Genomic DNA, 27,073 nt, shown 5'->3' on the forward strand with positions numbered 1-27,073 from the left:
CAGAGATAGTAGTAGAGGCGGGTACAATTTTGTCTCTTAAAAAGTTTTTTTAACAGTTACATGGGTACAATGGGTATAGAGGGATATGGGCCAAATGCGGGCAATTGGAACTAGCTTAGCGGTTTAAAAAAGGGCAGCATGAATAAGTTGGGGCAAAGGGCCTGTTTCCATACTATAAACCTCTATGCTTCTAATAAAACCCAGGATACTATATGCTTTATTAACTGCTCTCCACTTGTCTTGTCACCTTCAATGATTGATGCATATACACCAGTTTCCTCTGCTCCTGTGACCCTTTAAGAATTTTACTCCTTATACTGTTTTTCCTACCAAATGCATCACCTCACACTTCTCTGCATTGAATCTTATCTGCCCCCTATTTGTCCACTCAAGAACATAAGAACTAGGTGCAGGAGTAGGCAATTCAGCCCCTCGAGCTTACTCCACCATTCAATACGATTATGCCCATTCTCCATAACCCATCACTAATTTAAAATCTGGTCATCCCCTTAAATTTACTCAATGTCTCAGCATCCACCAGCACTCGGGTGAATCCCACAGATTCACAAGCCTTTGGGAGAAGTAATTTCTCCTGATTCTTGTTTTAAATCTGCTACCCCTTATCCTGAAACCATGACCTCTCATTCTAGATTGCCCTACAAGAGGAAATATCCTCTCTACATCTACCATTTCAATCCCCTTTAGTTTCTTAGATACTTCAATTAGATCTCCTCTTTCTTCTAAATGCCAAAGAGTATAGGCCTAAACTGCGCAACCCCTCTTTTTAAGGCAAATTCTTCATTGCTGGAATCAATCTCGTGAATTTCCTTTGAACTACCCCCAATGCAACTACATCCTTCCTCAAGTAAAAGGGACCAAAACTGTGCACAATATTCCAGGTACAGTCACATTGTACAGTTGCAGCAACACTTGCCTATTTTTATACAATATTCCTTTGGCAATAAATGCCAAAATTCCATTTGCCTTCCTTATTACCTGCTGTACCTGCATACTAGTTTTCTGCAATTCATGCACGAGGACACCCAGATCCTTCTGAACCAAAGTACTTTACAGTTTTGCTCCATTTAGATAATAAGTTGTCTTTCAACTTTTCCAACCAAAATGCTCACACTTTACCTCACACTTAGCCACATTAAACTCCATCTGCCAAATTGTGGCCCACTCACCTAACTTACCCATATCCGTTTGTAAATTGCTTATTTCTTTATTGCAACTTACTATCCCATCTATTCCAGTGTCATCTGCAAATTTGGCTATTGTGCCTTCTATTCTCTGGGTTCAAGTCATTAAAATAGTTGGGGCCCGACTATGGCACCCCACTAGTTACATCTTGCCAACCAGAAAAAGACCCACTTATCCCAACTCTGCTTTCTGCTGGTACCCTAACTAATAAATTACCCCATGTGAACTTACCTTCTGGTTAACCAAATGCCTTCTGGAAATCCCCTTTGCTTGTCACATATTTGAAAAACTCCAGCAAATTATTCAAACACAATTTACCCTGAGTAAAGTAATTTACCCTTAATAAAACTCTGATGGATTGCATTTTGACTTTCCAAATGTCCTGTTATTACTTCCTTAATAATGGATTCTAACAATTTCCCAACAACAGATATTAAACTAAAAGGTCTATAGTTTCTGGCTTTATGTCTCCCTCCCTTTTTGAATAAAGATTTCATATTAGCATTTTCCCAAAAGGAACCTTTCCTGTATTTAGGGAATTTTGGAATAGTATAAGCAATGGATCCACTGTCTCCATTCCACTTTCTTTAAGACCTGAGGTTGTATGCCATCAGGCCCTGGGGACTTGTCTGCTTTTAATCCAAATAGTTTGCTCAGCAATTTTTCCCTATTGATGATGATTGTTCTAAGTTCCTTCTTTCTCTCACCAACCTTTACAGATGCATCATAGAAAACATTCTTTCTGGTTGTACCACAGCTTGGTATGGCTCCTGCTCTGCCCAAGACTGCAAAAAACTACAAAAGATCGTGAATGTAGCCCAATCCATCATGCAAACCAGCCTCCAATCCATTGACTCTGTCTACACTTCCCGCTGTCTCGGCAAAGCAGCCGGCATAATTAAGGACCCCATGCACGCCGGACATTCTCTCTTCCACCTTCTTCCATCGGGAAAAAGATACAGAAGTCTGAAAACACACACTAACTGACTCAAGAACAGCGTCATCCCTGCCGCCATCAGACTTTTGAATGGACCTACCTTGCATTAAGTTGATCTTTCTCTACACCCTAGCTTTGACTGTAACACTACATTCTGCACTCTTTTTTCCTTCTCTATGAACAGTATGCTCTGTCTGTATAGCGTGCAAGAAACAATACTTTTCACTATATACTAATACATGTGACAATAATAAATCAAATTAATTACCTATTACTATTGGGATGGTACAAGTGTCCTCCACCATGAAACCTGAGGCAAAATACTGATTTAGTGTCTCTGCCATTTCTGTATTCCCCACAATTAACTCCCTAGTCTCATCTTCCAATACCCTTTGATGAATCTCAAATGGTCCTGGGTGCCTTGTCACCTTTAAGTAGTGACAGTCTATTCGACACTTCTCCCTCATCAATTTTGAACTCTTCTAGTGACATAGAGTTTCCTCATCTGCCACTGTGGCTTGGTAGCATCTACCTCCTTGGTAAAGACAGATGCAAAGCGTTAATTTAATATCGCAGTCATGCCCCCCACTTCATGTGTAAATTCCCTTTTAGGTTCCTAATCGGCTCTACACCACCCTTTACCATCATTTTACTATTTAAATGATGATGGGACACATTGGGATATCCCTTTAGTTGGAAGACTTTAACTTTCCAGCCAGGAAAGCACTTAAATAGCTGGATCTGAAGGAATCAAAGGTATAGAAGAGAATGTTTCTGCAGCAGACCAGGCTGAAGCAGAAACAGTCTTACAGGGATGATGTAGGGAGTAATAGTGATAAGACTGGGTATGGGGATCAGAAACTCAGTTCAGGGTTAAATTGAACATTGCTGCAGCTTGGTTCAGCCAGAGACAGTGGCCAGGGAGGGGGCAGTTAGAAAACAGTTTGTGGTGGGGGCTGAAGAATATGGCCTCAGTTTTCCCATTTTTTAAACTGGAGAAATCGTCTGCTCATCCAGCTCTGCTTGTAAAATAAGCAGTTAGTTTGACAACATGGAGGTAGTGGAGGGGTCGAGAGAGGTTCTGGTGACAAGATAGGTGTCATAGCATTCACAGGGAACTTGGTGTGTTTTTGAAAATATTGCCAAGGGGCCGTATGCAAGCAAAATATAAAGGTGGTGGTCAAGAACAGAACCTTGAAGGACATCTAGAACAACCATTCTGAAGTAGGAAGTGAAGTCAATACAGGAGATTCACTGACTATTTACTATAGGATATACAAGAACCACACAAAGGCAATCCATTCAACTGGATAACAAAAGTAGAGGCATAAAGTATGTCAATGGCTGCAGACAGATCAAAACAGCTGAGGAAGGATAATGCATTCATACAGGATGCAATCTTTGAATTTGATTAGGGATAGTTTCAGTTCTGCCATGAGTAATGAGTACCTGTTTACACAGATTACAATCAGAAATTCTAATTTAGTGCTCAAGAGTTGTCATCCTTTCCAATGTCAATAAAATCAACTACAAGGAGGGCAGAATGGGAAAGCTTAGCATATCACTGAGATTGATGAGAAACAGACTGGTATTTACAAATCCAGCCCATTTTACATAGTGGGAGTTGCCAAATATGAAAATATCAGCCAGACCATGCAGGCCTTCACCCTCCTTCAGCAGCCTCAGCTTAGCAGAAAGCAGCACTCAGGGCACTTTATTGTTCATTATTGCAGGGATTGCAGGTCAGTGACAGCAGCTGCAACATCCTAAAGCCAGATAGCAGTGGCTGCAGAGGCCCAAGCGCTGTCTGAAGCTGGAGTTGTCAGTAACATTAAAATAAAATACTACAGATGCTGGGAATCTGAAATTTTTTTAAAATGCAGAAAACAGCACCTTTTGTAACTCTTCACACTGCCATTAACACTTACTTTCTCTCGTGTCCTAAACATTTTTGTGTAATCTCGCCTAGTTCACACCACTGACCTCCATCACCTCCTAACAATATCAAATACATCACATTTCTCCCTCTTCTCAGTGCTGAAGTCTTACAGACAGTTGGGGCCGAAGGGCCTGTTTCCATGCTGTAAACCTCTATGACTCCAAACATACAGCTCTGTTTATCTTTGCACAGATGCTGCCAGGCCTGAGTTTTTCCGGTACTTTCTGTTTTTATTGCTGATAACCTTATTTGTAAATACTCGCCAGTGGATCCGGCCGCTGATTCTGGGGCCGCCGCCGCCCCTGCCCCCGCGCTGCCGGCTGGTGTTGCCGCCGCTTGCGCCTGCCTCTCCCCCCAAGGCCCCGGTGCCGGCGGCCGGTACCGGCTCTCAGCCACCCAGGGGTCGGCACACTCCCATGACCTTGCCGGCATCGCGTATCCGCCCCCCGCCGGCACATCCTCGCAACCCCGGGCATCCAGCCCCTCGTTAAAGCTCTGCGGCCGCCGGGAATACATGGGAGCCGGGAGGGTGAGGAGGAAACCGGTCAAAATACAACTCGGCCAGGCCCAGTCAGACCACTGAACAACAGGAAATTACATCACCGCCGGAAACAACGTCACCGCACAATGAATGCTGGGAATTGTAGTCCAAAGACTCTGAAAGAAAAACAGGAAATGCTGCAAACACTTGGCTGCTAATGGCCATCTCAGATCAATGACCAGTTTAACCTTTGGAATTCAATATCATTCAGGTGAATCTTCGCTGCACTTTGTGTCCTTCCTAAGGTCTAGAATTGCTCACAGAACTTAAAACTGTGGCACAGTGGTTAGCACAGCGCCAGGGACCCGGGGGTTCGATTCCCGGCTTGGGTCGCTGTCTGTGTGGAGTTTGCACATTCCCCCCGTGTCTGCGTGGGTTTCCTCCAGGTGCTCTGGTTTCCTCCCACAGTCTGAAAGATGTGCTGGGTTAGATGCATTGGCCATGCTAAATTCTCCCTCAGTGTACCCGAACAGGTGCGGAAGTGTGGCGACTAGGGGGATTTTCGGCTACTTCATTGCGGTGTTAATGTGAGCTTACATGTGACACTAATTTTAAAAAGGCTTTGTATAGTTGGAGCATTATTTCTATCTCATTGTATTTCATTCTTCCAGCTGTTATCCAGTAAACTTTTGGATTATTTTCTGTGTTTGTTTATGAAATTTCAATGATTTTCATGCAGTACTGAAACCACCCCCACCTCAAGTCTCTTAGGATCTCCACTGTTTCCAAATTAGATAGTACCCGGTTTCACCCTCTCTAGGTCCAAAGTGGAGGACCTCACATTTTCCAACATTGAAAAACATTTGCCATAGTTATGCCCATTTGCTTAATTGAACTCATCAGGACAGCTATGGAAGATAAACCAAAAGTAAAGGGAACAACAAACACTATGCACAAGTATACCGTTTTGGATACTGTTGGGGGGGTGGGGGAGACTTACCAGGGGTAAGCCATGGGGTACAGGTCTCTGGCACAGAGTCTGCCCCTGTTGGTCAGAAGGGAAGGGGGGAGAGGAGTAGAGCATTAGTCATTGGGGACTCCATAGTTAGGGGGACTGATAGGAGATTCTGTGGGAACGAGAAGTTGGTGTGTTGCCTCCCAGGTGCCGGGGTCCGTGATGTCTCGGATCGTGTTTTCGGGATCCTTAAGGGGGAGGGGGACCAACCCCAAGTCGTGGTCCACATATGCACCCAAGACATAGGTAGGAAAAGGGATGGGGATGTAAGACAGAAATTCAGGGAGTTAGGGTGGAAGCTTAGAGCTAGAACAAACAGAGTTGTTATCTCTGGTTTGTTACCTGTGCCACGTGCTAGCGAGGAGAGGAATAGGGAGAGAGAGCAGTTGAACATGTGGCTACAGGGATGGTGCAGGAGGGAGGGATTCAGATACCTGGATAATTGGGGGTCATTCTGGGGTAGGTGGGACCTCTACAAACGGGATGGTCTACACCTGAATCAGAGGGGTACCAATATCCTGGGGGGAAAATTTGCTAATACTCTTCGGGAGGGTTTAAACTAAGTCAGCAGGGGGATGGGAACCTGAATTGTAGCTCCAGCGTACAGGAGGTTGAGAGTAGTGAGGTCATGAATAAGGTTTCAAGGTCGCAGGAGTGTACCGGCAGGCAGGAAGGTGGTTTGAAGTGTGTCTACTTCAACGCCAGGAGCATCAGGAATAAGGTGGATGAACTTGCAGCATGGGTTGGTACCTGGGACTTCAATGTTGTGGCCATTTCGGAGACATGGATAGAGCAGGGACAGAAATGGTTGTTGCAGGTTCCGGGGTTTAGATGTTTCAGTAAGATCAGGGAAGGTGGTAAAAGAGGGGGAGGTGTGGCATTGTTAGTCAAGGACAGTATTACGGTGGCTGAAAGGATGTTTGATGAGACTATTCTACTGAGGTAGTATGGGCTGAGGTTAGAAACAGGAAAGGAGAGGTCACCGTGTTGGGAGTTTTCTATAGGCCTCTGAAAAGTTCCAGAGATGTAGAGGAAAGGATTGCAAGATGATTCTGGATAGGAGTGAAAGTACCAGGGTAGTTGTTATGGGGGACTTTAACTTTACAAATATTGACTGGAAAAGCTACAGTTCGAGTACTTTAGATGGGTCAGTTTTTGTCCAATGTGTGCAGGAGGGTTTCCTGACACAGTATGTAGATAGGCCAACAAGAGGCGAGGCCACATTGGATTTGGTACTGGGTAATGAACCAGGCCAGGTGTTAGATTTGGAGGTAGGTGAACACTTTGGTGATAGTGACCACAATTCGGTTACGTTTACTTTAGCATTGGAAAGGGATAGGTATATACCGCAGGGCAAGAGTTATAGCTGGGGGAAAGGAAATTATGATGCGATTAGGTGAGATTTAGGATGCATAGGATGTGGAAGGAAACTGCAGGGGATGGGCACAATTGAAATGTGGAGCTTGTTCAAGGAACAGCTACTGCATGTCCTTGATAAGTATGTACCTGTCAGGCAGGGAGGAAGTGGTCGAACGAGGGAACCGTGGTTTACTAAAGAAGTTGAATCTCTTGTGAAGAGGAAGAAGGAGACTTATGTAAAGATGAGACTTGAAGGCTCAGTTAGGGCGCTTGAGAGTTACAAGTTAGCCAGGAAGGACCTAAAGAGAGAGCTAAGAAGAGCCAGGAGGGGACATGAGAAGTCTTTGGCAGGTCGGATCAAGGAAAACCCTAAAGTTTTCTATAGGTATGTCAGGAATAAAAGAATGACTAGGGTAAGATTAGGGCCAGTCAAGCACAGTAGTGGGAAGTTGTGCGTGGAGTCCGAAGAGATAGGAGAGGCGCTAAATGAATATTTTTCGTCAGTATTCACACAGGAAAAAGACAATGTTGTCGAGGAGAATACTGAGATACAGGCTATTAGACTAGACGGGATTGAGGTTAATAAGGAGGAGGTGTTAGCAATTCTGGAAAGTGTGAAAATAGATAAGTCCCCTGGGCCGGATGGGATTTATCCTAGGATTCTCTGGGAGGCTAGGGAGAAGATTGCAGAGCCTTTGGTTTTGATCTTTATGTTGTCATTGTCTACAGGAATAGTGCCAGAAGACTGGAGGATAGCAAATGTTGTCCCCTTGTTCAAGAAGGGGAGTAGAGACAACCCTGGTAATTATAGACCAGTGAGCCTTACTTCTGTTGTGGGCAAAGTTTTGGAAAGGATTATAAGAGATGGGATTTATAATCATCTAGAAAGGAATAATTTGATTAGGGATAGTCAGCACGGTTTTGTGAAGGGTAGGTCGTGCCTGACAAACCTTATTGAGTTCTCTGAGAAGGTGACCAAAGAGGTGGATCTGGGTAAAGCAATTGATGTGGTGTATATGGATTTCGGTAAAGCGTTTGATAAGGTTCCCCACGGTAAGCTATTGCAGAAGATACGGAGGCATAGGATTGAAGGTGATTTAGCGGTTTGGATCAGAAATTGGCTAGCTGTAAGAAGACAGAGGGTGGTGGTTGATGGGAAATGTTCATCCTGGAGTTCAGTTACTAGTGGTGTACCGCAAGGATCTGTTTTGGGGCCACTGCAGTTTGTCATTTTTATAAATGACCTGGATGAGGGTGTAGAAGGATGGGTTAGTAAATTTGCGGATGACACTAAAGTCGGTGGAGTTGTGGACTGTGCGGAAGGATGTTGCAAGTTACAGAGGAACATAGATAAGCTGCAGAGCTGGGCTGAGAGGTGGCAAATGGAGTTCAATGCGGAAAAGTGTGAGGTGATTCACTTTGGAAGGAGTAACAGGAATACAGAGTACTGGGCTAATGGTAAGATACTTGGTAGTGTGGATGAGCAGAGAGATCTCGGTGTCCATGTGCATAGATCCCTGAAAGTTGACACGCAGGTTGATAGGGTTGTTAAGAAGGCACACGGTGTGTCAGCTTTTATTGGTAGAGGGATTGAGTTTCGGAGCCATGAGGTTATGTTGCAGCTGTACAAAACTCTGGTGCGGCCGCATTTGGAGTATTGCGTACAGTTCTGGTTGCCACATTATAGGAAGGATGTGGAAGCATTGGAAAGGATGCAGAGGAGATTTACCAGGATGTTTCCTGGTATGGTGGGAAGGTCTTATGAGGAAAGGCTGAGGGACTTGAGGCTGTTTTCGTTAGAGAGAAGAAGGTTAAGGGGTGACTTAATAGAGGCATATAAGATGATCAGAGGATTAGATAGGGTGGACAGTGAGAGCCTTTTTCCTCGGATGGTGATGGCTAGCACGAGGGGACATAGCTTTAAATTGAAGGGTGATAGATATAGGACAGATGTCAGAGGTACGTTCTTTACTCAGAGAGTAGTAAGGGCGTGGAATGCCCTGCCTGCGACAGTAGTGGACTCGCCGACATTAAGGGCATTTGAATGGTCATTGGATAAACATATGGATGATATTGGAATAGTGTAGGTTAGATGGGCTTTAGATTGGTTTCACAGGTCGGTGCAACATCGAGGGCCGAAGGGCCTGGACTGTGCTGTATTGTTCTATGTTCTATGCTCTACAATGGGTGGGTTAGCTCAGTTGGTTGGATGGCTGGTTAATGATGCAGAATAATGCCAACAAGTGTAGGTTCAATTCCTGTGCTGGCCGAGGTTATTTATGAAGGCCTTTCTTCTCAATCTTGCCCCTCACCTGAGGTGTGATGATCCTCAGGTTAAACACCAGTCAGCTCCCCCCACCCTCAAAGGGGAGAACAGCCTAAGCTCATCCGGGACTATGGTGACGTTACTTTCTGTTCTACGTTGGTCTGAGATGTACAACTTCCTTTGTTTTTTCCTTTGATAATTTGTGCTGATATATTCCTTCAAAAGATGACTGCAAAACAACACCTGCCTGAAACATGCTGCACTGTAAACTCACTTAAGCGGAAGTGGTTTTTAACTCTTAATTAATGACACGACCAAAATGTAGTAAGTCTCTCTGACCATGAACTTTCTGAAAGCAAGGGGTTTGTTCTTGCACGTAGCCTCAGTTTTGGTATGCCATCAAGCTGGATGAGGTTTTGCTGTGTTTGAACTACTCTACACCCAGATAGCCCACCACGCGTCCACTAAAGATGCTGAGAAAGTGCATCCAGCTAACACAAGTATATTGCAGGATTCTGAACAACTTGGCTGATTTTCGCATGCACACAAATGTCTGGTAGCGTTGCGAGGCCTCAAGTCCAACTCTGACATACACATCTATAAACCCTACAGAGGGACTAGAATAGCCATCCACAACAAGTGTGACTAAACCAACAAAATATGTACCATTCTTAATGATGCATCAAAATTCGTATTCATTGGACCCGCCATTCAGCATTGTTGGACTGCTCTGCTTAAAAGCAAGTTATGAAAATGTTGAACTTGTGTAAGAGTAATGAGCTGCCAAGTCCTATATATATGTTCACTGCTTCCACATGTTATGGGCTGCCCAAGGCACATAAAAATGATGTCCCTTTATGCCTATCTTATCTGTGACTGATTCTACACAACATGAATTAGACAAATGGTAGGTGAGTAGCTACAATCAGTTTTGAAAAAGTTTTCCACATTTACAGTCAATAATTCCTCTTACCTTTGCAAAGGCCATACAGAACTTGCATACTGATAGCAATGCCGTGTCCATGTACTCGTTTAACATTGCTAGCCTTTTCGCCAATGAACCACTCAAGGAAGCCGTAAACATTTGCCCCACACCACTATATCGTAGCGATCTAGACAAACTGCCAATGTTTGAATAGATTCAGCAATCCATACAGTAGAGTTCAGTTTTAACAACACCATGTTTGCCCAAATAGATGTTGTTGCCATGAGATCCCCTCTAGGCCCAGCTCTCGCAAGCATCTTTGTTGCTTTCTGTGAGAAATGTCTCTTCTGTGGAATGATATCTATCCTCCTACTCCTTGCATATTTCCAATACATAGATGGCATATTTGCTATATTTGAATCTGCAGCTTAATGGGTTACATCCTGTGCTCAACTTTGAAGTTGAGCAGTCAAATGAACTCCCTTTTGTTAACATGCTAGTTCATAAAAAAGAAAATTATTGCGGATGCTGGAATCTGAAACAAAAACAGAAAATGCTGGAAAATCTCAGCAGGTCTGACAGCATCTGTGAAGAGAGAATAGAGTGACGAAGGGTCATCCAGACTCGAAACGTTGGCTCTATTCTCTCTCAGTAAGAAGTCTAACAACACCAGGTTAAAGTCCAACAGGTTTATTTGGTAGCAAAAGCCACTAGCTTTCAGAACAGGCTGTTCCTTCATCAGGTGGGTGGGAGTTCTCCTGAAGAAGGAACAGCCTGTTCTGAAAGCTAGTGGCTTTTGCTACCAAATAAACTTGTTGGACTTTAACCTGGTGTTGTAAGACTTCTTACTGTGTTTACCCCAGTCCAACGCCGGCATCTCCACATCTATTCTTTCTCCACAGATGCTGTCAGACCTGCTGCAATTTTCCAGCATTTTCTGTTGATGTGCTAGTTCAGAAATCCAGCAATGGGTTTTCTGCTACTGTCTATTGGTCAATGTACACCATGGGATTCCTACAGTTCCATATGCTAAAAGATTGGCCTTATCGGCAACCTTGTAAATAGGGTCTGAGCTATTTACTTACTGTGTAAGCTTGATGCAGAAGTAAGGCACATTAGCCTGCAGGATAATGGCTACCCTGATCAGATCACTGCTGGTTTATATTGTACAAACTCATGAATAGCCGAAGGCCATCACTTTCGGCCCTACATAGTGCCCAGTTTACCCTGTTAGGATAAGGTGTCTCAAATATTTGAGTTGCAGGTGGAGTTAACCATTGACAACCAGAGTCCATTTGCAAAGCAACCAAGACACTCTTTTCATGCAGTATAAATTGTTGTTCCCTTTGCTTTTGGTTTATTTTGGATTACTGTTCTGATGAGTGTAAGAGAGAAAGATTCGATAGCATGTTTCTCTTTTCAACAATACTCAAGTTCTGTATTGCCAAATCATAGAATTTACAGTGCAGAAAGAGGCCATTTGGCCCATCGAGCCTGCACCGACAACAATCTTATCCAGGTCCTATCCCCGTAACCCCATATATTTACCCTTCTAATCCCCCTGACACTAAGGGGCAATTTAGCGTGATTAAGGTCTCTCTTTGTAATTTTATGCTATCTACACTATAATGTCAGTTACCTTTGTAATGTCAGCAAATCTGATTATGAGGCTTCTTATTCCAACATTTAAGTATTTAATAAATATGGTGAATAGTTGAGGCCTCAACATAGATCCTTAATGGTGACCAAGGCCGGAATTTCAGGCCGTTCTTGCCAGTTAGATCTTCCGGTCCTGCCAACGATGAACCCTGGCCTTGGGCTTCCAGGCAGTGAGGGGTGCATTGAATGGGAAACTCTGTTGACAGTGGCAGGATCTTCTGATCCTGCCACTGCTCAATGGTGGGCTGCCTAAGCGCGTGGAAAATCCCGACTTGGATCACTGTCTGTGCGGAGTTTGCACGTTCTCCCCGTGTCTGTGTGGGTTTCCTCCGGGTGCTCCGGTTTCCTCCCACAGCCCAAAGATGTGCGGGTTAGGTGGATTGGCCATGCTTAATTGTCCCTTGGTGTCAGGGAGACTAGCTAGGGTAAGTGCATTGGGTTATGGGGATAGGGCCTGCGTGGGATTGTGGTCGGTGCAGACTCGATGGGCTGAATGGCCTCCTTCTGCACTGTAGTGATTCTATTCTATTCTATTCAAAGGTCGTTATCCTGTCAATTAGAGTAACTACCCATGATCCCTTTTCCCTGTCTCCCTCAGCCAAATTTCTAAACAGGTCAATAATTTATTTCAAATCCATGATTTTCTGTGTTAGCTACCAGTTTCTTATGAAGGAGTTTATGAAAGTCTATATGAATAAAATCTATAGATATAACCCTATCCACTATTTTAGTCACTTTCATAAAATTCAATCAGCTTCTTCAGACATTAACTACCTTTCATAACTCCATGTTGGCTCTTTCTGACCAACTAAAAATTTTCAAGGTATTAACTCACCCTATCCTTAATTACAGACTCTAGCAATTTCCTGACTACAACTGTTATGCTAATTTGTCTATAATTGTCTGCTTACCCTCTTAAATAGCAGAGTGACATGCACAATTTTTCAGTCTAAAGGAACTGTTCCCAAATTCAGAGAGCTTTGGAAGATTAACACAAGGCCATCTATAGTTTTCTCATCTACATGTGTTTAAATCCCTATGATCGAAACCATCTGTTCCTGGGCATGTGACACTACTAGAGGGTACAGAAAAGATTTACCAGGATGTTGCCTGGTATGGAGGGCATTAGCTGCGAGCAGAGGTTGGAGAAACATTTGTTTGTTCTCACTGGAGCGACGGAGGTTGAAGGGAGACCTGATAGAAGTCTACAAGATTTTGAGGGGCATGGACAGAGTGGATAGTCAGAAGCTTTTTCCCAGGGTAGAAGAGCCAATTACTAGGGGGCATAGGTTTAAGGTGCGAGTGGCAAGATTTAAAAGAGATGTACGAGGCAGATTTTTTACACAGAGAGTGGTGGGTGCCTGGAACTCGTTGCTGGGAGAGGTAGTGGAAGCGGATACGCTAGTGACTTTTAAGGGGCGTCTTGACAAGTACATGAATGAGATGGGAATAGAGGGATATGGTCCCCGGAAGGGTAGGGGGTTTTAGTTAAGTCGGGCGGCATGGTCAGTGCAGGCTTGGAGGGCCGAAGGGACTGTTCCTGTGCTGTAATTTTCTTTGTTCTTTGTGCTTAGTGTTATAATTGCCATCCTTACCATTATTCTATGTATGTTAATTCCAGTGACCCTGCCTCTTATTCAGTGGCCAAAATTTTCCAGCCCCCACCCTCCATGGTGCGCTCCCCACTGGACCCTAAAGATTCCACTGCTGGAAAGTACGCTGAGGGAATGAGGGGGTGGTGGAGGGAATCCCACCCAATATAACTCTTCTTAGATGCCTGGCATGTTGACTTCTTTCTCCACTGTAAATATTGATGCCAAGTATTTATTCAGCTTGTATTTCTTATCAACTTCCTATATGGTTGAATCTATTCCTGGAGGTTTGGTCACATGGCGTGCAGTGCTGACTGCAATCAAACTATTAACTAATGGTTATATATCTGTGATTTGCTGAGGATGTCAATGACCACCATCAAAGTATGATTCTTGACTTATCTCAGAGATAAGTTCTTGACTTATCTCAGAGCGGAAGACTAGCTGTCCTCCTCATCAATAGACTTTTCCAACTGTTTGTGTTTGCCTTCTTCATGACAATAAAGCAACAAAGGCAGATTTCTGCAGATATGGTAGATTTCCTTGATACTGGTTTCACCTCACTGCCGTAACTTCATATGAAGTGCAGATTGGATAATGTCTTTCCAGGGAGTAACAACAGCAAGTCTGCGACCAGCAGACAGCCACAAAAAAAAAATGCCAAGCAGAGTTGCTTGCTTTGGAGTTAGACAGTCCTCTAACTCGTGGAGGTGGGTGGAATGATGTAGGATGGGAACTGGTCTCATGCTGGCACGAACAGGAATGCAGAAGTATTTTCTTCCAGTTGTCAGCAGCTGCACCTGGAAGGTTGATCATCCATCCAGGAGAATTCCATGCAGTTGGGAAGGGAGTCAACTTTAGATGTAGTATGAGGAATGATTGGACAAGGGTTGACAAAGACTGATGCATAAAGCTAGAAGTTATCAGGTGAAGTATGGGATGAGAGGGAAGGCAAAGAAGGGTCAAGTTGATCTGAGGATAGTAAGAGGCTGAGAGAAAAGGTAGAGAATATTGGAGTTCCGTTTGCTAAAGGTGGCCCCTAAAATTTAAAAATCAGCAACAATAAATTTACTTTAATGTTATTAATTTTATACATGATACATATTTTATTTTTTTAAGATTATCTGACGGAGAGTTTGTTACACCAGTAGTTGGGGTAGGAGAATGGCTCACGGTATCTGGGTTGTGGTGATAGTATATCGGCAGCAGGAGTTTCGATTGTGGTTCAAGCAAGGGGCAGCCTGAAGGGAAGAAGGAAGTGATGGGCAATTCAGGGACATAGCTGAGTCTGCAGTGAAGGGGAAGTTACATGGAACGGGGGTTGGGGGTGTTGAGAGTCCAGATCAAAACAGATCTGTTGGGTTTTTGACTCATTTTAAGTCCCCAGGAAATTCCAATTGGTGTGAGTGGTCATTTACCTGCCCACACATCACCCCCTACATAAAGCCTATTTTCTTCAGGATCAAATTTGGGAATTTCGCAAGAAGTGCAATGATAGGTTCTGCGTCTACTGAAAGCAAAATTAGATTCCTTTCTGAGCCCAGTGAATACTGTGAAAGTGCACGTTACAACAGCACGTTACAATCGATTCCAGAGAGTTCCAGTCGCAAATGGACCAAATGTTTCCTCAAAGCAGATGAAAAAAAATTAACGTTTTTTGGCCTGAAACAGATATCTGGCGATTCGCACAGTTTCTTAAGGCATTGTGAGTTAGGGACCTTGTTGTGCCATTATATGCATAAATACAAACCCAATTATTTCAGTGACCCTTTAGTATGTGGAACTCTCTTCCCCAGACAGCAGTGGAGACTCGGTCATTGAATTTATTCAAGGCTGAGTAACATAGATTTTTGATAGACAGGGTAGTCAAGGATTATGGGGGACCGGAAAGAAATGGAATTGAGATCACACACAGATCAGCCACAATTTTATCAAATGGCGGAGCACGCTCAAAGGGCCGAATGGCCCAATCCTGCTCCTAAGTCCTATGTTCCACTGGAAACATGTAATTACAATGCCAGATCAATAGATGAAATGGATGGGCAAAAGTGTGCTAAATGGATTTCAATATAAGTACTTTGGACGTAAAAAGGGATAGATCAAAGTATCGCTGAGAAAAGAGACATGTCTTTTTGTCTTGCTCTCATCAGGACATTTGCAAGAATACCAAATGTAAAGGGAACAACAATTTATACTTCATGAGAAGAGACTGTTGTTTGACTGGCAAGGGGACTCTAATTATAGAGGCGTTGTCATGGCGAATGCACTAGTTAACTGATGACTGACACTTAACTTTGTTTAAATTCAAGCCAGGCAGTTTGACACTGATTGATCAAGGTATTGCCAAAGGAAATTAACTAGATATGCATAGCTGTCACCTATTTTGTTCAGTTGAAACTAACGCAATGTGTGTACACGTTCTTTCTGTCTGCAAAATCTGAGCGATAGGTGAAGCTAGTCATTTCATGGAGGTCTTCAGCCTTATCTCGGTCTTAAATTGGTGCCCTTTTATTCTGAGACTATGCCCTCTGGTCCTAAACTATCCCATGAGGAGAAATATCTTCTCAGCATTTACCGTGTCAAACTTCTTCAGAATCCTATATGTTTCAATGTTCTGCTTATCATGCAAATGAGCCGGCCTAGTGGTCCCCATGTCGGGGGTTGCCGCTGGCTTGGAGCTTGTATTGCACACATTCACCCAACCACTGAACAATCCTGAGACATTGCACATGAATTTCAGTGGGAGTGTGATGCTAGGTATATAAGCCATCCTTCCCAGAGACTGGTGAATCACATCAAACGATATGTCCCTTCGACTATTCGCAACAGGCAAGGAATTGACTTTATCCAACTGGCCCGGGCTTGCAAACTTGAACATAGATACGAACGTACGAATTAGGAGCAGAACCTTTTGTCAGAAACGCCTGATGAAACGTTATCAAGTTAAAATGGTGATGCTCTTCATTAATGCTATTATAAATATTAGTGCTATTTCAAGCATTTATTTTTATTTTTATTTCTGATTTCCAGTGTTTATAGCATTTTGCTCCAGCTCAGTGTATTGTATGAGTATGTACTTTCATTATAGAAATATTATGTGTCATATTGACTGATTCAACAGTACCTGGGCACGACCAGGAAGTAGTTATGTGGAGATTGCTTCTACCCACGGTGTAATGGTAATGACATTGCACTTTGAGATCAGCATGTGTCACATCTTTGTTATATTGAATAAAATATAATCTCCGTTACTGATAAGGGTGGAATAAACAAGTGACGGGTTTAACGGGTTAATTGACTCTATTTCCATGAATTCCGCTGCCACCACTGTATACAGATTTCACCTCCATTTTTCCTGCCATTATTACAATAAGAAGTCTCACAACACCAGGTTAAAGTCCAACAGATTTATTTGGAATCACAAGCTTTCGGAGCGCTGCTCCTTCCTCTGGTGAGAGGGCACTCACCTGAGGAAGGAGCAGTACTCCGAAAGCTTGTGATTCCAAATAAACTTGTTGGACTTTAACCTGGTGTTGTGAGACTCCTTACTGTGCCCACCCCAGTCCAATGCCAGCATCTCCACATCATCCTTCCATTATGTCAAATTATGGTTTCTTCTAAAATTTGAGTGGAACAAAGTAGATCAGCTAAAGACAATAATGTTCACATAATTTTACTGGGACTTCTTAACTTCCAGAAATGCTAGAAAAACTATTTAGTTACAGACTACGTAAAATTGATCATTACAGTGATTTGGTGCTCCCTCTGCTGGCCTTTATTTACCTTCCATACAGATGGAATGATTTTACCACTTCGCCACATCTGCCGAACAGTGAGGGCAAGCTGGGAAAGTAGCATGTGATGTTAAAATTCCGATTCGCGTCTGGCACCAAACAGTTTGCTATCTTTCCGGCCCCCTTTTAACAGTGCGGACCACTTCACACTCCTGACTGGATTTCACTATCATTAGTGAGTTCGGCATGCCTTCTTCCCCCCTCCCCCCCCCCCCACCCCCGCCCCCCAACAACCAGATGCATCCCACCTCTCCAGTGAGACGTTTTGCCACCGCAAATCACTTCTCTATAAAAGTGTGGCTCAGGCACAGCAGTAGCGAAGGAGAGCTAGGAGGTTGAGTGCCACTGAACACTACCCTCGGGGGTGAGGGGGGCGTGGTGGGGGGTGTCTCAGCCGGTGCCATGGTGCAGGATAGGGTGGAGGTTTTGCATGAGTGCAAAGGTTTGGGGTGGCTTGTCCCGGTCTGGGGACCTCAGGTAGGGAGTTGCCACTGGCTTGGGGCTCATGTTGCGCATATTCTCCCGGCCGCTGAACAATCCCGAGGAATTGCATATGTGGTCGAGTCCCAACCCCACTAATGTTACTCTGGTTGCCCTGCCATCTGTTTGCTGGACAGGCTCTGTGGTGTATTGTGGACATTCCACCCCAGGCCCCACTAACAAGAACCAGGTCCGGCAGCTGTTGCCCCAATTATGGGAGCTCTGCAAGTGTTAAGATGGCTCCTCATACTGCTTGGACTGCTCCCTATATTGGCCACCCATCGCATGAACAAGAATGCTTCTCCACCAACTGTCTGAACTACAAGCCACTCCTAGGAGCCAGTGCTCCAGTCGTACAGGTGGGTGCACTCATGTCAATGCTTCAGGAGTTCCCAAAGGGGACCCTGTCACAGCCACCCATATTGGGCAGATTGCAACTTATTTGAGATAGGTCATATAGATGAAGGTTTTTGATTTCTCACTTCTGTGGCACATGCCTACCTGGCTGTCGGTCATGGCTTTCTCTTTGGCCTCCCTGACAGGGCCATGGCACGCTCCGCGAAGGGAATCAGGAGATGCAGCTCGGAGACCCGCAACTCTGATTTCCCCTTGCTCCCCTCTGTTATGGACCATCTTCTCCTGCTGGGACAGAAGGCGAGATCGAAAGCTTGATGGCTGGAAGGTTGTGGGGTGTTGGATGTGTTGGGGGTGGGGGCAATCAGGTGGTGTATGTCAGCACTGTGCCTCAGCAGGCAGTGGTTGCACAGGGGTGCCAGATGGGTTGGAGGTTGGTGCTAAGGGATCAGATGCTGGAAGGCCGCGGGGTGTCAGGGAGTGGATCTATGTGGACATTCCAGACACGATACACAGGACTGATGGCAGGCTGGGATGGACACTCACCCTTGCTGCCTGAACGAGGTTATTCACTTTCTGTACTAGCTGCCGGTCCTCCATGTCAGTGCGTGTCTCGGAGGAACCAGATGGCCCTCCTCTCCTTCATGGCACCCAGGAACCATTCGAGCTCTCCCTCTGTAAAGCGTGGGTCTGCTCTGTACAGTGCCATCTTCCTGGCATGACTGTGGGTGCTTCGTTAGTGTTTAAATGCAACTCCCCCTGCTTAACGGAGCACAGCTGCACTTCGGGTGAGTCTCACACCTGGAGCCTCCACAATGTCATGATTCACATGGAGGCTCTTTCATTACACTATGTGTTGAAAGATTGTGATGCCGAGCACGCTTAAGAGACCTCTGCGGTTCACCCCAATTTTCTTGCGTTTATGACATTTGGAATTTGTTTTGGAAAATTCCGCCCAATACCTTTTGCTTCATCATTTATCTAATTGTAGACTTTTAGAAGCTTGTCAGAGAGCCTTCCGCTCTTTAGCATCTGTTTGGATATGGTACTCGTTACAGGGGATCTGTAGTATCTGAGCAGGACATGCAGAAACCATTCAAACAACCTGATTGAATTAATCTCATTCAGACATGCATCAAAGCAGAACATAAAACAAAACAAGAAACATAAATTGCATCTCAGTCAAAGCCTGAAAATATTTTTGAAGAAAAATCTGCAAAATTATCTTTCTCCTGAAGGAATGAGTTTTCCACACTTGTAAAATTACATTTACAGGACAGCGTGGTTGTTCAGCAGTGTATAATCATCAAAAACTCAGTTACTCTTAATTCAATAAATTCTAACTTGATTTCTTCACAGATTTCATTGGCAAAGACTGCAACTGTCTGTGGTGGAGCAGGATATCACTGACAGCAACTTCCAGAGTTCTGCATTTAACTGTGCATGTGTGGATGCCAAAAGTTGTCAGTTTTAATCAGTAATAAAGGTTTATTGAATTAATGTATAAATTTGCAATTATAAATTTGCATAATTTTGGCCAAAAATGTACCCACACTCAATTATATTCTACATTCTCCAGAAATGTTTAATTATTTTTCATTAAACTATCACATTTTATACACAGCTACCAGATGCTGTGAACAGCAAATAAATGCACTGCTTTCTGAAACAAAATACTGAACTGAACTATGAACAACTATGCACGCATCCACAAACATCCTGTCCAGCACTACATCTGGTGGCTTATCAAATCTTGTTCTAGTTGACCTCTGTTAGTTTTATAAAACACTGGTCCAATTCTGAACACTGAATCTTAGGATGAATGGGAAGGCTGCAGAAAAGAAGAACAAGGGACCTAAGTTATGTGATAGATTAGAGAAGCTGGGATTATTCTCCATCAAGAAACGAAGGGTGAGAGGAGGTTTGATAGAGGTGTTCAAAATCATGAGGGGTCTAGACAGTAGACATAATGACTAAAAATCATAATGACTAAAAAAACGATTTAAGATTATTGGCAAATGAACCAAAGGTGACATGAGGAAAATAATTTTTTATGCAGCGTTTGGTTACAATCTGGAATGCACTGTATGAATGCAGATTCCATCATGGCTTTCAAAACTGAATTGGATAAGCACCTAACAGAAAAAAATGCAGCGCTACAGGGAAAGGGCCAGGGAGTAGCATAAGCTAAATTGCTCTTGCAGAGAACCAGCATAGGCTCAATAGGCCAAATGGCCTCCTCCTGTGCTGCGAAAATTCTATGATTATTTTATTAAACCTAATGCACTAAATTTAAAATCTTCATCATTGCCTTTGAGTACTTCCACATCATGGCCTCACCCATTCTATCTTTACAGTATCTTTCAACTCTATTTCACAACCCAGAAGCACTTCATTCACTTGATTCTGGCCTTTTGTGTCTGTTAAAGGGTGCCCTTGAGCATCATTGTAGATCCTTTAGTCCCTTGAAACCTACTATCTGAAATTCCCTATTTAAATCCTACTGCCATTTTACTTCACTCTATTCTCTTTAAAAATCCATCTTTTTGACCAAGCTTTTGGTTATCACTTGTAATTACTCTTTCCCTGGTTCAGCATTCTTATGCAATTTGGGCTATTTTTATACATTAAAGGCACAAGAAATACAAGTTATGGTTCAATTTGGAAATGAACAGTAGGTGGCAGCAAAGACAGATTTCTCTCATTTGAAGAAAGAACTTGCATTTATATAGTGCCTTATTTGAAACTTTCCACAAAATCCTTTGACTTTGTGTCGTCCGCAATAGAAGTCTACAAGATTATGAGAGGCATGGACAGAGTGGATAGTCAGAAGCTTTTTCCCAGGGTGGAAGAGTCAATTACTTGGGGGCATAGGTTTAAGGTGCGAGGAGCAAGGTTTAAAGGAGGCGTATGAGGCAGATTTTTTACACGGAGAGTAGTGGGTGCCTGGAACTTGTTGCCGGGGGAGGTAGTGGAAGCGATATGGTGGTGACTTTTAAGGGGCATCTTGACAACTACATGAATAGGATGGGAATAAAGGGATATGGTCTCCGGAAGGGTAGGGGGTTTTAGTTAAGTCGGGCAGCATGATCGGTGCAGGCTTGGAGGGCCGAAGGGCCTGTTCCTGTGTTGTAATTTTCTTTGTTCTTTGTTCTAGTTAAAGATAAGGTTGCACCCAAAGACCCAAAGGACTTGGAAAAACCTATGCCTGCCTCTGAAATAGTTGCAAAAGTAAAGAGGTATCCAAAGAGTAGAAGTTCAGGCTGCTGAAGTTAAAAGAACATTGAATCCTCAGACTGACAACAAAGAGTTAAAACCATTTAAGCTGTCTGAATTAAACGTGCTGGCAGAACCCAAGTGACAGATGCTGAAACAGAATGCAGCAGTGATACTGCATGCTGATGGAAAAACAAAGGAAGATGGTGCTTTAAAATAAAATGACTAATACTGATCCAGGTGGATTTATGAGGAAGAATTAGAGTTCTGGAATGGATTGAGCTGTTGCTCTGGTGAGAGAAGAGTTGAGCAAAGTTTATTTTGAGTAGAACGAATTTTAAATAATTCATGAACTGGCTAGGAAAGATCATCACGCATTTCAGTCACAAGCCAAGACCACTGAGCAAGCTGCCTTCACTTCATCTTCAGCCATAATGGAAGTACAGTGTAGAACTGCCTGGGAGCAGGGGCTACCACATCCGTCATTGCATTGACCGATTCACTTAAGTGCTTCCGATTTGTGCTTATGCAAATTGTTAGATTTTAATTACATTGGATGTGTTGAGGTATGGTCTCAGGTGTGTGAGTTTCTATTCTTTTATGGCAAAATTGCAAAGCAAGGGAGAAGTGGTGAAGGAAAGTAATGGTCTTTGACAGGGGACACAGATTGCTAGAATGATGAATTCCACACATTGTTGGTACGTATGTAAAAATCCAGTTATCTGTTGATGGATGTGTTCTCATAATCAGAGCAGAGCAAACCAGAGAATATAGTCTGCTAGATCAGTAGCTGTCAGACGAAATGTACCTGGATCAGATGTGCCATGGCTCTCACATCACCCTGACTCCTTTTACAACTTTGTGGGCCACCCTGCACAACATTGAGTACTGTTCTGCTCTGCATCCAATCCTCCTCCTCTGATGAAGTGCGTCGATCCAGCACTTCACTCTCCTCAATGTCGAAACCTTTTTGGAGGGCCATGTAATGGAGAACACAGCAGAACATTGTTACATCTCAGGCTGGAAGAACAATACTCAAAGTCACAGACTTAACTGCAAGAACAACATCATTTAATCTCCCATGCTGGCTAACTCCTGAAAATATGCTATCTAACCTTCAAACAACCCCCCATCCCCAAAACAGGTGACCGTATATGTAATACAGAGTGTACCATACAGTATCTTATCGAAGTACTGTATAATGTCCAATACTTAAATCCCCACACATATCAGCTATTCCCTCCCTTGACACATGAAGCATTTCTGTCATACAATACACCTGGCAACTGTGCAGTCACACTTTTCCTTCTTGACAATGATAACATGCGGCTTGGGGTTAAATGATGTATCGACCTTACTCAGACTCTCCTGTCTCAGAGGTATTTCCATTACCTGGCATCACACCAGATTAGCTAGCGCCCTCTTGTGGTCTGCATAAAACTTTGTAGCCCCCTTTTTGCAACATCATTATCATAGATCATAGAATCCTACAGTGCAGAAGGAGTTCATTCGGCCCATTGAGCCTGCACCGACCACAATCCCACCCAGGCCCTATTCCCATAACCCCATGCATTTACCCTAGTTAGTCCCTCTGATACTAAGAGGCAATTCAGCATGGCCAATCCACCTAACCCGCACATCTTTGGACTGTGGGAGGAAACCCATGCAGAATAGGAGAATGTGCAAACTCCACAGAGACAGTGACCCCAAGCCGGGAAATGAACCCGGGTCCCTGGCACTGTAAAGCAGCAGTGCTAACCATTGTGCCATTGTGCCGCCCCACGATCTCAAACCTTCTGATCAACAATGATATACCTCAGCTCTGGCACATTGATGGGTATTTTGCATCCAGATAGCTGCTCAACTGGGCTCTTTCGCATCCAAGTGTGCAGAGTTTCTCAATACATGGCCTGAAATGATAGTAATGTCTCCTTCCAATCCATGCCTTCAGCCTGAGCAATCCTCACCCATTTCCCTAAGGATTGGTTTTGTCATTGCACTCCCATGTTTTCTTGTGGTCATTTAGGGGTCACTCTGTGGTGGTGAATGCCTGTAACTTGTAACTAATCTGCGAAGGTCCGTGAAATGAATTCTGTTTGAATAGCGAGTGACTGGTAGACTGTACCTTGCAAGTATGCACACTGTTTTCTTTACTTCATTGCAACATACTGTAGTAGTCAATCACCACTGTATAAACTCTCCTGATGGAAATAGGCTTATGAAGTCACCAGCTATGTCCTCCTATGGTCCAGCCGGTCACAGTGTGCTGCATGCTGGTTCTGGTGAATTGGGTCTACAGCTAGGTTGACATCCATGACGTTTTGTAAAAACTGAACCACATCTTTCTCCATCCCCGGCCAGCATACTGTTTGTTTGCAAACCCTGCTTTAGTACCAACCACACCCAAGTGACCTTCATGAGCTAGCATCACCAGTCTAGGCCTAAGCTTCTGTGTCACTCTTAAGTCTACTGTCTCTGAGAACATTCTTTCCAGTTGAGCACAGTTCATCCTGTGTAGCGATGTATGCCTTGAGTGGGCAATTCTCCAAGTTTCCAGCTTGGATTCTCTGTCTGATATCATCCAATTCCAGATCTTTGTCTGATTCTCTTTCAATCTCTCTAGCTGGCATTGCTCCAGGTGTGACATGCACAGCCACAAACCAGACAAATTATACAGCTTCCTTCTCTGGTGAGGATTTGTGTGCTTGATCCTCTCTCAGTGGTCATGACAGCCAGTCAGCAATGTTCATCTTTCCAGCAATGTGAACCACCTTACTGCTGAAGTCAAGAACTTAAAAAATAGGAGCAGAGCAGACCACATAGCCTATCGAGCCTACTCTGCCATTCAGTAGAATCATGGCTGATCTTGGTCTTCAATTCACATGCCCACACCAATTTTATAGCCTCTTCTCCTTCTGAGAGCATCTCCTCTCTACATCTGACGGAGACTTGCTCATATGGGCAATGATTTCCTTTCAGCATGCATTTGCACCAGCACTGCTCCTAATTCTGCTGGACTAGCATCTGCTCTGACCTTCCCAGGGTTCAAGCACTTGTCAGACTGTCTTTTAAAGCTTTGAAAGCAGCTTTCTGTTCTTCGTCAAATCTTCATTTGTTTTTGTCAACTTCCTTCGTGGATCAGCCAGGGTAACCACGCTTGGGATATGCTTCGCACAGTAGTTCACATATCTCAGAAAACGTCTCACTTTGCTGGCATTTTATGGTTCTGCTATTTCTTCTGTCTTGTCTTTAGCTGGATTAATTGCACCACTTGTGAGTTTGTGCCCCATGAATATTAGCTCTTTCATGCCCAACAAGAACTTCTCTGCATTTAATGTAAGTCCTGCTGACTTCAATTGAACCAAGCAACTTTCAGTCACTTGTTATGTTCCTTTCCATTGACACCATGAATAATAATGTCATCTGGGATATTGACTGTTCCTGGGATTTTTTTGTTGGTAAATCTCTAATGGTGCATTGATGCCAAATAGCAATTTTTGTATTGGCAAAACTCACAATGGGTGACAAACATTGTCAGCTTCCTTGAATCAGGATGAAGCTCCAGTTAGTCGTAGAATCAAATCATAGAATCCGTGCAGTGCAGAAAGAGGCCATTCAGCCCATTGCTTGCACCGACAACAATCCCACCCAGGCACTATCCCCGCAACCCCACTCATTTACACCACCAATTTCCCTGACACTAAGGGGCAATTTAGCATGGCCAATCCACTTAACCTGCACATCTTTGAAGTGCAGGAGGAAACCGGAGTACCCGGAGGAAACCCATGCAGACACGGGGAGAATGTGCAAACCCCACATAGATAGTGGCCCGAGGCCGGAATTGAACCCGGGTCCTGGCGCTGAAAGGCAACAGTGTTAACCACTGTGCCACCGTACTGCCCTTAGCTTGCTTATTGACAACATCTTGACAGACTTTGTTCACAGTGGAAATTGAGCAACATTCTCTCACCATTGCTCCATTCGGCTGTTGCATATCAATGCAGAGTCTGATATCACCATTTGGTTTAGGCACTACCACAACAGGCCGCACACATGGTGTTGGCCCTTCAACTGGCTCCATTATGTTTTGGTCTATCAGCTCCTTGAGCTTTGCGTCATAGAATCCCTACAGTGCAGAAGGAGGCTGTTCGGCCCATCGAGTCTGCACCAACCACAATCCCACCCCGTCCCTATCCCCATAACCTATTTATTTACCCTACTAACCCCCTGACACTAAGGGGCAATTTAACATGGCCAATCAACCTAACCCACATATCTTGGGACTGTGGGAGGAAACCGGAGTACCCAGAGGAAACCCATGCAGACACAGGGAGAATGTGCACTCCACACAGTGACCCAAACCGGGAATCAAACCTGGGTCCCTGGCGCTGTGCGACAGCAGTGCTAACCACTGTGCCACCGTGCCACCCCAAATCTTTCCTTCTCAAACCAAAATATATTCTGTGTGCAGGCTTCACATTCTCATCATTGGTTAATCCCACTTGTTGATTGTGTAACTTTCAATTCCTTGAAACACTGGTCCAGACTCCTCGCATAGGATTTCACAGAATTCATTTTCAATCCAATGTGTTGCACTTACTCAGCAATAAGCTCAGTTTTGGTTGAGCCTGGGGCGCACAGCTCCTGATCGTATTATAGCAAAACAGCTAAACTCAAGAGTTGAGGTAAGAGCGACTACTCTTGACACCAATGCAACGTTTGACTGAGTGTGGCAGCAAGGAACCCGAGCAAAACTGGAGTCAATGGCGGTGGGGTGGGGGGGGGGGGGGCGGGGGGGATTCTCCACTGGTTGGAGTCATACCTAGCACAAAGGAAAATGGATGTGGCTGTTGGAGGTCAATCATTTCAGTCCCAGGACATCACTGCAGAATGTCCTCAGGGCAGTGTCCTAAGCCCATCCATCTTCAGCAGCTTCACCAATGACTTTCCCCCATCAAATGATCGGAAATGGGGATGTTCATGGATAATTGCACAATGTTCATGGATGATTGCATAATGTTCAACACCATTCATGACTCCTCAAATATTGAAGCAGTCTATGTCCACATGCAGAAAGACCTGGATAACATACAAACTTGGGCTGATAAATGGCAAATAACATATGAGCCACACAAGTGCCAACTGACCATCTCCAAAAGACAGAATCCAACTATCTCCCCTTGTCATTCAATGACATTACCATCACTGAATCCCCCACTATCAACATCTTGGATATTACCATTGACCAGAAACTGTACCAACCATTTAAATACTGTGGCTACAATATCAGGTCAGAGATTGGGAATCTTACAGAGAGTAACTCACTTTCCAACTCCCCAAAGATTGTCCACCATCTGCAAGGCACAAGTCAGGAGTGTGATGGAATTCTCTCCACTTTTCTGGATGAGTGCAGCTCCAACAATGTTTAAGAAGTCTGGCACCATCCAGAACAAAGCAGCCCATCCACCATCTTCAATACTCACTCCCTCCATCATTGACACACAGCGACTGCAATGTGTACCATCTACAAGATGCACTGCAGCAACTCATGAAGGCTCCACAGCCCTTACCAAACCCATGACCTCTACCTCCTAAAAGGACAAGATGCACCTGCAAGTTCCCCTCCAAGGCACACATCATCCTGATGTGAAACTATATAATTGTTTCTTCATTGTTGCTGGATCAGAATTTTGGAACTCCTGTCCTAACAGCACTGTAGGTGTAACTGCACCACATGGATTGCAACACCTGAAGAAGGCAGCTCACCACCACTTTCTGAAAGGCACTTGGGCTGGACGATAACTGCTGGCCTAGCCAGTGATATTGATGTCCCTTGAGAGAATAAAATAAATA

General features: G+C 44.1%; 1 protein-coding gene across 1 annotated transcript in view; it reads right to left on the bottom strand.

The window, feature by feature from the left end:
* The window catches only part of slc25a46 (solute carrier family 25 member 46), a 36,367-nt gene extending 31,652 nt beyond the window's left edge, over window positions 1-4,715 (bottom strand). The window contains exon 1 of the mRNA XM_078214676.1: window positions 4,343-4,715. Coding sequence (XP_078070802.1) covers window positions 4,343-4,595 — 253 coding nt within the window. The 5' untranslated portion in view covers window positions 4,596-4,715. The remainder of the gene's footprint in view (window positions 1-4,342) is intronic.
* Between the last annotated feature and the right edge of the window lie 22,358 nt (window positions 4,716-27,073).

Source organism: Mustelus asterias, chromosome 6 (genome assembly GCF_964213995.1).
Source record: "Mustelus asterias chromosome 6, sMusAst1.hap1.1, whole genome shotgun sequence".
Classification (NCBI taxonomy): domain Eukaryota; kingdom Metazoa; phylum Chordata; class Chondrichthyes; order Carcharhiniformes; family Triakidae; genus Mustelus; species Mustelus asterias.